Source organism: Schistocerca nitens, chromosome 9 (genome assembly GCF_023898315.1).
Source record: "Schistocerca nitens isolate TAMUIC-IGC-003100 chromosome 9, iqSchNite1.1, whole genome shotgun sequence".
Classification (NCBI taxonomy): Eukaryota; Metazoa; Arthropoda; class Insecta; order Orthoptera; family Acrididae; genus Schistocerca; species Schistocerca nitens.
Window position 1 is genome coordinate 509,794,147 of NC_064622.1, and position 14,050 is coordinate 509,808,196.

The window sequence follows — 14,050 nt, forward strand, 5'->3', positions numbered from 1 at the left end:
CTTTAATTCTTACTCCAAATGTTTCTTTGTTTCCTTTACTGCGTGCTCAATGTAAAGATTGAATAACGTTCCGCTGTGGCCGAGCAGTTCTAGGCGCTTCAGTCCGGAACCGTGCTGCTGCTGCGGTCGCAGGTTCGAATCCTGCCTCCGGCATCGATGTGTGTGATGTCCTTAGGTTAGTTAGGTTTAAGTAGTTCCAAGTCTCGGGGACTGATGACCACAGAAGTTGTTCTACAGTGCTTAGAGCCATTTGTACCATTTTTCTGAATAACGTTCGGGATAGGAATGGAAAATCTACTTTTATAGCATTTATAGACTTGGAGAATGTTTTTGACAGTGCTGACTGGAATACTCTCCTTGTATTTCTGAAGGTGAAAGGGGTAAAATGCAGGGAGCGAAAGGCTATTTACAACTTGTGGAGAAATTAGACGGCAGTTATAAGAATTGAGGCGATAAAAGGGAAGCAGTGGTTGATGAGGGAGTGAGACAGGGCAGTTGCCTTCGCAAAGTTCGCTCAGAAACAGTTGGACCTCCACTGATCCATGGCAGTGATTCTTGCCGCTCTTGAACTCGATTGTCGCTGACAAGGCGTTACGCTCGTCTCTGGTCCTTGTCGGTTGGTACATTTTTTACGACCACTACTTTTATGTTGCGTTACATGAGTGCGAGCAGTACAGCATTCACCGTAGACGAGTTGCAGAATACGCGCTGGTAACGGTAACAAACCGGAAAACTCCACTGTCGGCATGGTAGTGGGCACGACCGAACACAATGACTCCTTTCCATCATTCGATTAGAAAAGTACAGATACGAATTAGTAAAGGCATTTTTGTGTAACTCAGTTCTTTCCTTTTGAACGACCGCGCTTTTTCAAAATATCCTCGAATTTAATGAAAGAAATACGTACAAATGCAGAGATGTGGCATGCAATATTGATCTCGTCAACCCTAGATTACTAAACCCTCATAAAATTTAGAATTGCGATTGGGTATGAAACAGGACATTTTGTACTTAATTTTGTATGTAACATACCAATGGAGATCTTATAATGTTACTAACTAATACACAACGTATAAATTATGACTTCCTTTGAATAAAATGTGAAGTAGTAAACTACACGGTAGTTTAGTAGCAATTTAACATTTTCCCCGCTTAAAGGTTCTAGGGCTTCTGCAGAGCCGCCTTTTGAGCTTGGTTCAGTTTCTCTTGTTGGAAAGGCAACACGTCTTTATTTGCTTCCACGTGAACATAGCGCGAGCCAGTCGCTGTCGCCCTTCCATCTCGCTCATTTATAATGCAGAACCCACACTGTCTGCATTAGAAGCGTACTATACGCACTAAATAAATGGTATTTTGTAGCTACCACAAACTGCTTTCAAAAAAGAAAAGAAATGAAGCCTACATATATTAACTTACCAATGTAATGTCACTCAAATTATTAGCACGTATGACTGTAACCTCCCTGCGTAAGTGTCGGATTTCTGGGAGTCCAGATGATTTCTGATCAGATGCAAAGACACAGGAATGGTACGAGTCGTTGAAAAGCTTAATATTAAAAGCAGCCGTAGGTTGCACAGTGTTCTTTATTAACTCAGGAACTATACGTTTGTCCCGGGTAAGGCATCAACGGGTTATCTGAGAAATAAAGCGAGGACAACGTTATAGTCAACTCGACGTGTTCCTATCCTGGACCACTATAACAGCAAAGTGATAATGAGAAAATAGGCGGATTGGAGCGACATAGCAACATACACTCGTGTATGCTATCTCACGTAAAACTTTAAAGTGATTCCCAAGAGGCTCGCGTGGAATAGAGATACGATATCAAATGGAACAAACTGAAAACCAGATCTTAAAAACAGCTTCGCGTAAGACACCGGGAGCAGGGACCGGTAGAGAACAGAAGTAGAAAACAACATAGCGGAGTTCTCTCACGAGCGTCGGTGACAACAATCACAGCAGCACAGAACAAGACCACAGGCACAAGCTATCAATATGGCCGCAGACGAAAACGGCGCCGGAGGCACACAAAGCAGACACGTGTACGAAGAGGGCACGTGGCATTGTCCTGGAGTAGCAGGAATGGCAACCATTAGGCGGCGCAGTGAGCCGTAAAATAATAACGTACGTAATAAGAAACAAGTGCAAACGGTATCAGAATAAAATGAAAGTGGATGTAGTTCAGAATGTGTAAGATCGCAAACTATGTTTGGAGGCATAAACACAGAAGCTTATAGACGCCAGTGCAGTAGAATAAAAGTTTTTATGGTAGTTTTATCGGTTTATTCCATTTGGTATCGTACTTATAATTGACGCGTGCCTCTAGCCAGTCACTTTTAAAATTTTTACGTGAGTTCTGTGCAACCTACGACTGTTTTTAATATTAGTCGCTACAAGTTGCTGTATCACCACGTCACGATGGAGTACTTTGTACGTTGAAATTATTGTCTCATAGCTGTTATGTGAAAACAGACAGTGAAGAAAAAAAACGCAGAAAAGAGGTTTGCTAGATACTTTAAATGGGACAGGAGTTTATTGAAGTGCGAATAAGAGTGCTTAGGCAGAATTTGCCAAGATGGGGCAGGCTGGTGAACACCGTTAAAAATATTTGCTAAGTTGTATTTCATGTTATGGAAGATAGGAGTAGACGGACCGACTAAATAGGATAATAAAAATCGCGATTTACGGTACAGATTATTTGGAAGAATAGGTGCAGACAGTACACGTATGCGAGTAACGAGAATACGAAAAAGCCTAAAGAACCCTGCTTTACTGGCCTGAAGAATGACGCGGACAAAGACTAGTAATCCCACGAAGCAAAAAGACTAAAGAGGAAAAGAGCTTATGTTTCGATAAAGAACATAAACACGAAAACATCTGGTGAAGTTAGGTTTTAAAGATCCCGCTGCTCTCCTGCTACGGGAGGTCACGTGACGAGCCCTCTGTACTCGTAGTTTCGCAGCTCAGCGCCTCTGCGTTGATCCTCTCATCGCGCACTGCTAGGAAACTTCGTCGCTTCTGTAAAGCCTGCGGTCCGACAGCTGCCTGCATGCGAACATCGCTACGTTGCGATGCTTTCTAATTCTGTGCACCTCGGAGAGATATTTCATGTGCTCGATAGACAGTTCACCCTCACATTAACACTACATTTCTAGTTTTATGTACACCATTTCTTTTTGTTGTTTGGTTTGTGGGGCGCTCAACTGCACTGTCATCAGCGCCCGTACAAAGTCCCAATTTTTACACAGTCCAACTTCTTACTCAGTCCAGTCCAGCCACTGTCACGAATGATGATGATGATGATGAAATGATAAGGACAACACAAACACCCAGACCCCGTGCAGAGAAAATCCCCTACCCGGCCGGGAATCGAACCCAGGACCCCGTGATCCAGAGGCAACAACGCTAGCCACTAGATCACAGGCCGCGGGCTGTTTTTGTGTAGAATAATATCCGCTGCTAGCTGCGACAGAAGGTGATTTTGTTTCACGCACGACCGGTTTCGGGCTTGTGCCCATCTTCAAGTGGTTTACACTCACGTACATGTTTCCACAGTCAGTGCTGGACATCACTGTTTAAACTAAAGACAAATAATGTGGTGGTGATGATGATGTTTTTGACTTAAACCATGTTCTCTAACACTCAGTATGGAAAAATGTACATGAATGTAAACCACCTGAAAATGTGCACAGGCCCGAAACCGAAGGTGTGTTAAATAAAATCACCTTCTCATTGGTAGCGGTTATTATTCTGCACCCTGTAAAGCGACAGTCACGGAGTTAGAATACATCGATTACGGATAAAATACATTTCTTATCGCTACCAGCTTGCAAATACTGAGGAAACTGGAGGCCACTGCTGAATTTTGTCTATGGATAACTTCATCCATAACACACAACATTTCCAGTTTTACTGTGAAAATGCCATGAAAACCACTGAACAAACATTTTTATAGAGCGTCTTACGTACTCAGTTTCGAAGTGTAGGGACTCTATACATTCATGTTGTTGCACTGATTTGCATAATTCTTGTCACCTACCACAATGTAACTTCGTGTCTCGTTTGATAATGGAACTTTGGGTATCCGTAGTTAGCTTTCCTAGGAAGAGACGATCTTTCTACGTCGGGCAACATAAATTGAGTTAGAAACACTCCTAGGCAATCCAACTATAAGTCTGCGAAACATATGAATAAGACTGGTAACTGCATAAACGAAATGTCGGAGAGAGTGAACACACGAAGAAACGTAACGAACACGATGACCTACGTCTACACAAATGCTCAAATATCAATGATAGGCGTTAGCTGCAGTTCATCTGAAGCATTGTCGTTGATATAGTTTCTTCCTGACGTTATCTTTAGACGAAAATTTTATCCATTGTTACAACGCAAATCGTGTTACCGAAGACTTTTCACACTGTGGCAAATAGACAAAGAGATGTTCTAATGCTTTCAACGTCGACAGTGGCAGTTTCCGTGGATAAAATGTATTCCATCCGCCCAATCTTTCTAGCACCCTCCCTTTCCCACAGTACACACTCACACACACATACACACATGCACACACACAAGCGTGCGCGGGGTAAGGCATACACACGCAAACACAAGTACGCGCGCTGTAACCCGTACACGTTACCATTATGCCAGCGGCACTACAGAGATTTAGGTGTCTGTGGTTTTGTCTACTGGAAAGCGTTGTAGCCGCAAAAACGTAACGAATATCATAACGACAATGGATGTCCACTAGGTTTACTACACGGCAACTCTCTTCATGAGTGGGTAAATGTAACATGGTGCCGTCAAAAAAGGGAAAAAACCAAAAGGCTTATGATACAACAGCGACCGTAAACTTCTGCGGGCTGTCACATCGTTACGACGCACGCCTAAAATCAATTATAGGGACGACGAATGGGAGACCATTGATTTGTTGGTAGTGTTCTGGGAAAAAAGCGGTGCATCTGTAAAGGAAACCGGAACCATGGTGCAAGTGCGATCTATTATGTGGTACTGTGCCATTGTTTCGAGTCCTTACTAAACAGGCATGACAACAGACATACAACTGATTCTGTGGTTCGGTGCTAGGATCCTAACAGGCCACGACATAAACGCGAAAGAGAAATAGAAAAAAAATCTCTAATGGGAAACCTCTGGAAGGAAGGTGACTTCTGGCTAATGTAGAGAACCGGTATTTTGAACGGTTCTGCTGGTTACACCGTGTAGGGACCTCTGAATACGCAACCTAATCCAAGACGCTTTTGTTCACCCTCGTTAAGTAATCTTCAAAATATTGTTGCAGAATTCCAGTCCTTAAATGACTTTAAATGTAACATAGCTCAAAGAAGACGACTGGCGCAGCTATCAATGTATGAAATCTTCACACACAGTGCTCTCTCCAAAACGTCTTACTCACACTGAAGAATGCTGGAAGTTCCAAAAAAGTCTTTTTTTACGTTTTTGAAGACGATATCCAGAGGAATAACTGCTTGAGTAAACCTCATCCTGTAACACCTAGTGACAGAAAAGACAAGCAGTGACGACAACCAACGAGAATAACATGATGTACTTTAGCAACAGCTATTAATATCGCAAAGAAAAATGCCCTCAATAATATTGCAAGCATCCAGCTGTCTTCATCGGTTGCGTTTGCAGAATTACAATCATCTCATGACAGTCGGGGAGGGAATTCGTCGTAGTGCCTGTGATACATTTAAACCTCTAATAATTGTCGTCTGTTATAGTGTCGCACGTAGATACTCCATTTTATAAAATAAGTGGGGATTTGTTTATTTTATGATGGGTTAAATATGTATGAGGTAAGAGGAGTAGAGGTAAAATTTCCAGTCCCATCCATAAATACCAGATCAACGTAGACATCTGAACATGATTTTAAATTCACACTGCCACTTGAAACAAATTCTCTTTTTATGCGTGGATCGATATTAAAAGTTAGCAGGTCTTAACTACACTTATAGGAAGTACGACTTTGGCTTTATAATGCGCAGCAAGGAACATTTCAGTTTCCTTGCGTACGTCGCATTTCGGATGACCGGGCTTTGCGACACAAAGCAACGAAAACATATGGCAAAAGGCACATCCAAGAGCTTTCCTGTCATGCCTGTATCTGATTACTAACAAGGCAGTACTCTCGAAAGCTATATACAGATGAAAGAAGAGAATAGCTTTTAAGTAACTGTTACTGATTGAGTGTTCAACTTAGAGCTGTAACTTTAATTCACCCACACATTTTTGATGACTGAAAACTTTCCAGTTCTGTACTTCACCAAGTTATTTCAGAATTGATAAGAAACCTGCTAATGTTAATCTCACTTGAACGTAACAGAATTTTACTGTTGCACGTTCATAGAAGAAACAAGTTTGACTTTGCAGAAATAATTAAAGGATTATAATTTGTTTCTGTGCTTCATACTACAGGGAATAGCTTTCATTCTGATTGGACGCCTAATCTTACACACTGATAAAGAATGCGAAGGTTTCGTTATGAAATCTTGCAAGTTAATTGGATAACCGATGAAGGATAGAGGAGGTGTGATGACTATGTGGTAACACTTCCTACACAAACCAAATCAGTCGCATCTGGGAGCAAACAGTAAAAGCGTGGATCATCACTAAAATCATCCGTTAGTCGTATTCCGAAAGTTGCCGGACTCTTGCTACACGAACAGACCATTCTGTCGAAAATATGGTTACATCTCGGGCCACTGTAAAAGGTAACTTGTTCTCCAATATCACGTGATCACGATGGTTTTATCTAGAGTGATTCGCTTCGACGTTTTATGTCGCTTCTTTTACATGACAATGGATTCTTATAGACGCACGTTTCAAAATCTGTTTGGTTTGTACGCTGTGAAACGTGTCCAAATAAATATAGAGCAACTGTTAATTATCCGTTATTTTATTTTCTTCTGAATGGGCACCACATTCTCTATAAATTTAATGAACGACGTGATTTCCGCCATGCCAACATGTAACGAACTGCAATCAGTCGTGTGTGCTTAATTTATGGATACTTATTTCCCGGTCGCATGCCAAATTTCATGAGGCAACCGTCAAACGAGGAATTGCTCCACCCACAAATGTCCTGGACCTTGCCCGCCAGCCAAAATTCTATTCTCACATCGCAGTGTACTTTCAAGAGGCAGATACCGATCTTTAAATTACAAGACGTAAAGTGCGCCAGCCGCAGCAGCGGCAGGCAGTGCGTGGTTGACTCCACAGGTGCACGCCAGTAACGGATGCCAGATGATGAAGAAGAAGAAACGGTCTGCGTTCATTTGTAATTGGTTATTGAACCTCATAAATCTTCGTAAAGTGAAATATGCTCTCAGCATAAGAATAAAGAAATTTGAGATGTTTGTTGTATTTGGAGTGATAATATGCAGTTCAGTACTGATACATTGAGAAATCACTATTGACAGAAGAAAGGAGTATTCAGTGGTAAATATATTGATTATCAGTGTGACTGGCTTAATAGCTGGTCAGCATATGTACATAGAATTCTAAAAAAAAGGTGTTGTTCCGATGTCGTTTTCATTGATGACTGTGCATGGCAGGTGATTTCTGTTACAGCCTACGAGGATGATTTATCCACACGAGCTGTAAATCGATTGGAAATGCTTAACAAAGGACTCATTTGACGTAGGAGACTGATGGAGACGATTACGTTCTTTAATATTCCTTTAATTGTCAAGATTTCGACGACAGTGACAGCGGAGAGGGAATGAACGGAGAGGAGAAGCAAGTGGCTGAAGAAGCGCACTTGTGTCGGGATGAATAGAGGAAGATCCTTACGCAAAAGATGGAGCAGCAAAGGATGACGATCTATCCGTAACTCGTGCTGCGGACGCTGATCTCATTTGAAAGACTACATATAGCGTATACAGCATGTGTTTTTCTCTGTAACTTACAAAACAGTGAGTGAAAGGAATATTTATTCAGATACGTAAACGGAAGAAAAATTGTTCTTTCTGCAGATTAATGCACATACTGCCATGTAGCTGATATAGTTAAACTAACTGTGTACAGACCAGTTTAAATCTAATTTACATCGATTTTAGTAAGGGATTCAAAATATTGGGGGCGGATGCAAAATGTTATATCTAACTGAGTGTGGTAATATCGCGGAATAGTCGTCTAAGAGAGATGGTCAAATGGGTGTCAATTTTCCTGAACGCATAATGCAGTGTGCTTCGTGGACGACCGAAATGGCTCTGAGCACTATGGGACTTAACTTCTGAGGTCATCAGTCCCCTAGAACTTAGAACTACTTAAACCCAACTACCCTAAGGACATCACACACATCCATGCCCGAGGCAGGATTCGAACCTGCGACCGTAGTGGTCACGCGGTTGCAGACTGAAGCGCCTAGAACCGCACGGCCACACCGGCCGGCTAAACGACCGAGACACGAGCTCTCAAGTTGCTGGTGCGACGAAGCGACTGCGCTCGTCGATGCGCTGTTTGAAAATCATCTGGCTCCTTTTTTTTTATTTCGTCACTATCCGTGGTGGACTGGAGGTGTTTTCTCTGTGCATACCGACCTGCCCTGTGTAGGATGCACCCTGGAGACTAACAGAACATGACTTCAGACAGCGCATTGAGAAACGTTTTCGCCCTGTGACACCAGCGACTCTTACATCTCACCCACAGATCATTTATGAGGCCTCTGAACACCTCACTTAAATGAACATCACGATTTGAGAAAATACGTCTAATCACAGCCGATTACGTAGAGCACGTAGCGTCCACCCCTAAATCTTTGAACGTTTCTAACTCGGAACTAAAACTGACGGAAATTCAATTTAAATTAATCTGTACCCCGATGATTTAAATACATCAGGTACATGACAGAAAAAATATATATTGTTCTATTTCAAAAATTATAAATTTTTTGAAAATGGCTAAAAAGGTAAGTTCATACACATTGTAATGGTACTCGAATTACGAAACCATTACGGCACCTCACCTGAACCTCTCGACACCAGTAATATTCTACCGTGTTTCTGTAGAAGTAATTAACATATTTCTGAGATAACATTCAGATTTGATTTCATTTGTGATACATCGATATGTTTATATTGCAATGATATTATTCTTATGTGTATTCTTTCTTTTGCCACTATGATCTTTGTCGTACTTGTAACTCTGATTTTTGGGCGCGTAAGCGATTATTAGTTAGTTGTTAGAGAGTCGGACCTTCAAAAAGTCAAGTCCTGGACGTCATGTTGGAAAGACGTATATTGTAGTCAGCTTATAAAATGTGAACTTACCAGTGAGGAAGATGTTTTCAAGTATGTTTTGTATTGTGAAGTGATGTTTTGTGTGTTACGTGATATTGCAATAAAAGCAGTTAAAAGGAAGTGTAACTTAAATTCGGAGTGCCGATTATTTTTTTACATCACCGTTGTGCTAACTTTGAAAGGTTTAATCTTCAAGAATGGTTTGTGAAGCGCATCTACAAAACTTTTGAATATAGCAGAATAAAACCTAGGCCTTATTGCATCCGAGCTTGGAATCATCACCACCTAGATTTTCGACGATTGAGCCACGATTTTACAACGAGACCAGTGTGGGAAACACGAAAAGATGAGTGCCTAGTTTATTCACTATGACATGAAATGACTTTATTGACTGTGCTCTACTGCCACATAATAACTTTTTTGTTGCCCGAAAATGCAGTATTTAGCAGCGTGAGCAACACCACAATCATTATTAAATTTTGACCTTTGTTGTGGTAGGGTTGTTAGAACATGCAGAAACAGTAATTTTTCTTACCTATTTAGAAAAGTAAATGTTCCATTTACTCATTATTTTGTACGTTACAGACAAAAACACTTTATGTAAAGCAGTGTGAATTTGTGGGCTGTGTTGTAAAGAAGATAATCGCGCACTCGCAGCAGCCACGCTCGATACGAGTGACCGGCGTACTCACCACTTCATCTCGGGGCAGCGGTCTCCGCCAGACGAGGCGTCCGGAGACGCCGGCGGCTGCAGCGCGCTGATTCGCGTCGTGTCGGCGGCGCTGTGACGTCACCACCAGAAGGCACACCTGCTCCGGCGCTGCGCTGAAGCACTCGCGGACGGCTAGCTGCCTTATCACGGGACGGCACGAAAGGGGCGCGCCTAGGTGCAGCACAGAGTTGAGCGGTCGGCGGACTGCGTGACAGCGAGTGGTGTGCGGGCACAGTGGAGCACAGTGGAGGCGCAGCCGGAGCGTTGGGAGGTCGCCGAGCGACTGGCGCTGCGCTGCCGCCGCCGCCGGCCGGAGGCGCAGGGATGGGGGCGGTGAAGGGAGGGGGCGCGGGGGGAGCACGCGAGCTGGCGCGCCGGCCAACGCGCTCCCCGTCCAGCCACTGCGCGGTCACCGCGGTCTTACCTGCGGCGCTACACTGCACAACGCCTCCAGGCGTTCACGGATAAAACAACTGAGTACCTAACACACATAACGAATGCCATACTAAAACACCAACCCTTCCCCGCCTTTTGGAAGACGGCCAAGGTCCTGATGTTCAGGAAGCTGGGGAAAGACCACAGCCTCCCACAAAATTACCGACACATCAGCCTTCTGAGCTCGCTCAGTAAGATTGTTGAGAAGGTGATTCTCAAACGCATCACTAGGCACTGCATAACAAATGACATCGTGAGACCGGAGCAATTCGGCTTCAGGAATCACCACTCCACAATACAACAACTCTTACGGGTCGTTGAACATATAACATATGGCTTCAACATAAACACAGCTACAGCGGCGGTATTCCTGGACATCGAAAAGGCTTTCGACCGTCTATGGCACAACGGCATCATTCGCAAACTCAGCGACGCGGGATTCCCCGACGGGCTTGTGCGTCTGACACACTCATACCTCACAGACAGGAGTTTCAACACTGACGTGCAGGGAAAACAATTAACACGACACGGTATATACGCGGGAGTACCCCAGGGAAGTATCCTAGGGCCCCTACTGTTTAACCTCTACATAAACGATCTCCCAACCACAAACAACACGACGATGGCAATCTACGCGGATGACACAGCCATCCTCGCGCAAGATTGGAAACCGTCAAACATTACGTCACGCCTACAGACTGCACTCAGAGGCCGGCCGAAGTGGCCGTGCGGTTCTAGGCGCTGCAGTCTGGAACCGCGAGACCGCTACGGTCGCAGGTTCGAATCCTGCCTCGGGCATGGATGTGTGTGATGTCCTTAGCTTAGTTAGGTTTAACTAGTTCTAATTTCTAGGGGACTAATGACCTCAGCAGTTGAGTCCCATAGTGCTCAGAGCCATTTTAACCATTTTTTTGCACTCAGTGGCTGAGCCTTGTTTGGAGAAATGGCGTGTTAGAGTAAACGTCGACAAGTGCGAAGCCGTTCTGTTCACTAGAAGACCGAAGCAACTGCGCAAACACCGATACTGCAGGCCCAAAACGTTTCCGTGAGAAAGTCAAATACCTCGGTGTCTGGCTGGACCGGAAATTACTCTGGGGGGACCACATACAACACGTGACCAACCGAGCTAGCGCGAGGCTCAAACAGCTGTACCCAATGCTCAACAGGCGTGGCACACTGAACAGAAGGGTGCTGAGGTCCATGTACATGACACTTATCCGACCCCTGATGACGTACGCAGTTCCTGTCTGGGGATACGTTGTGCCTACTCGCCTGCGCCGTCTGCAGCTCATCCAAAACAAAGTACTCGAAATCATAAGCAATACTCCACGATACACACGCATCGTGGACCTTTGCCGGGTATACCGACTTGAGACTCTCACGGAGGTAATCCACAAACTCACCACGAGACTATACAGAAACTCCAGACATTCACAGAACCCGTTTATTCTGAATCTCGGGAACTACGACCACAACCATAGATGGAAACATAAAAGACCAAAAGACATACTTGTAAGGACCTAACATCTATGGCCAAGCATACGCAAACATAACGGTACAGGTGAGCCCCTGTTAATCAGACGCCATTACTGGATATCCAGCTGGAATACACTGCCGAATAACTGGCACCACTCAGGGAAGCCGTATCGTACACTGCATGCAGTCAAGCTCCAATCCCCCCCCCCCCCCCACACACACAGTGAGATGATCTATGGCCGATCTCCCACTACTGTATAACGGTCTTGATTGTTCCAGGAATGTAGCGGCTGCAGCAACTGGGACACATTGCCGTCGCTTGGCGCGGTAATGATGCATGATACCCATACTAACAAATCCAACCTTGCATGAACTATCGGAGCTAGTAAGCCACTACTGCTCTTACTACCCATCCCACTGTCGCAGAGGTTTTTTTCCCACGGCACGAGCCTGGCACTTTTTTCCCTCTGCTCTTCAAATCGCTACCCTCACTCGCGGTTCGTCCACTATCTATCACCTGATGGATCGTGTTAATGCGTAGTCTTATCCAGACGCATGGATAACATCACAGCCCAGCATCCTGTGATCCACTTACTAGATAACTAACATGTTTACGGAGGTGACAGTTGAACTTTTTGTTTGGTCACCACGTTGGTGCGGGCGTGGAGGGGCCCCATCTCTCTCACACTGCACAACACAAATGGTCACGTTTTGAAAACCGCGTAATTGTCTCTTATTGCGACCAATTTCGCTCAAAGGTGCTTGCAATCTTCTTCTATAGTGGCGCAAAACTGTAGCGCCTTGCAACGTCACCCTCGCGCTCGGCGACATTTCAGAGAGCAAAATGGCGACATATCTGAAAAAAAAAGAAAATGGTTCAAATGGCTCTGAGCACTATGGGACTCAACTGCTGAGGTCATATGTCCTCTAGAACTTAGAACTACTTAAACCTAACTAACCTAAGGACAACACACACATCCATGCCCGAGGCATGAGACTGTAGCGCCACCAGCGGCCGGCCACATATCTGAAAGAAAAGGCCAGATCACAGGTGTTGGTGTGAGCTGTAAGGTGCGTTACTGCTATGACAGTGGCACCAAATTTCATCACTGTGGTGTGTGTACTGTAAGACCTACGGTACACACACCATCAGATTATTTGACTTGTCGCTCTAACGAAGTAGGCGAGTGTCAGCAATATGTCTCGTGGTCTTATCGTGGCGTGTTTATCTTCTGCCGTTAGGTCAGACGATAGAAAAGCCACTTGCACGCTTAGAGTAGCAGATTGACGGTGACCAACTTTAAACACAACTTGATTAATTTTCACACACATTTATTAAAATAATAAAAAGCATAGACATTACGTAACTTGATTCTGGATGCTGTTTACAATTGACAATCTGAAGTTCCTTTGATCTTGGTACGTTAATCTTATTCTCACATATCTCTGATACTTGACAAAGTGTCTATTCATTTATCTTCATGGCTATGTACGGTAATATGGTAATCTTATTAGGCGCAGACTGAAGCTTAACTACAGACTGGTACTGACTAATGCAGACTGGTACAGACTGCTGCAGACAAATGCAGACTGAGTAATCGGAGGAATGTACACTCGTGATAATACTTCTCGCGTTGATGTATCGCTGCGCGAGTGTGATACGCGAGGAGAAAAGGTTCTACGTTAGCAGCAATCTCATTGGCTGCGTTACATATTAATACGCGGATCGGCGGAAGCAGAATTTGGTCCGTCTCTAAGACAGCGCCATCTCGTAGTGTGGAGACGGACGAGCGCTGCGCCTGCGCTGTTGTGCTTAGTGGGACGCGCTCTAGTGGGAAAATTTGTGTACGCGCTGTCTACGCGGATCTATGTACACAACAATCACAATTCCGCCTAACGAGCACGTAACTGCAGTGTGCAAAAAAACATCAGCATCCCTTCATGTCCTACAAAAATATAAAATAATCTTCCCTTTCGATCTGAAAAAGAAATTAGTACAAATGCTTATACTCCCAATCATTGACTACAGCGATCTTATCCTACAAGGCCTCTCTCAGGAAAATTCGCGACGTCTGGAACTGGTAACGAATGCCTGCGTCCGATATATCTGTGACGTTCGACTTTTGTATCACATTTCACCAGCTTATGCAAAATTGTCCTGGCTGCGTGC

General features: G+C 44.1%; 1 protein-coding gene across 2 annotated transcripts in view; it reads right to left on the bottom strand.

Moving 5' to 3' along the window:
• Positions 1-10,109, bottom strand: part of LOC126202870 (tau-tubulin kinase homolog Asator) — a 624,922-nt gene extending 614,813 nt beyond the window's left edge. The window contains exon 1 of one of the 2 annotated variants that reach the window (XM_049936900.1): positions 9,950-10,109. In XM_049936900.1, coding sequence (XP_049792857.1) covers positions 9,950-9,957 — 8 coding nt within the window. In that variant the 5' untranslated portion in view covers positions 9,958-10,109. The remainder of the gene's footprint in view (positions 1-9,949) is intronic. The other variant, XM_049936902.1, reaches the window with a different exon arrangement.
• Between the last annotated feature and the right edge of the window lie 3,941 nt (positions 10,110-14,050).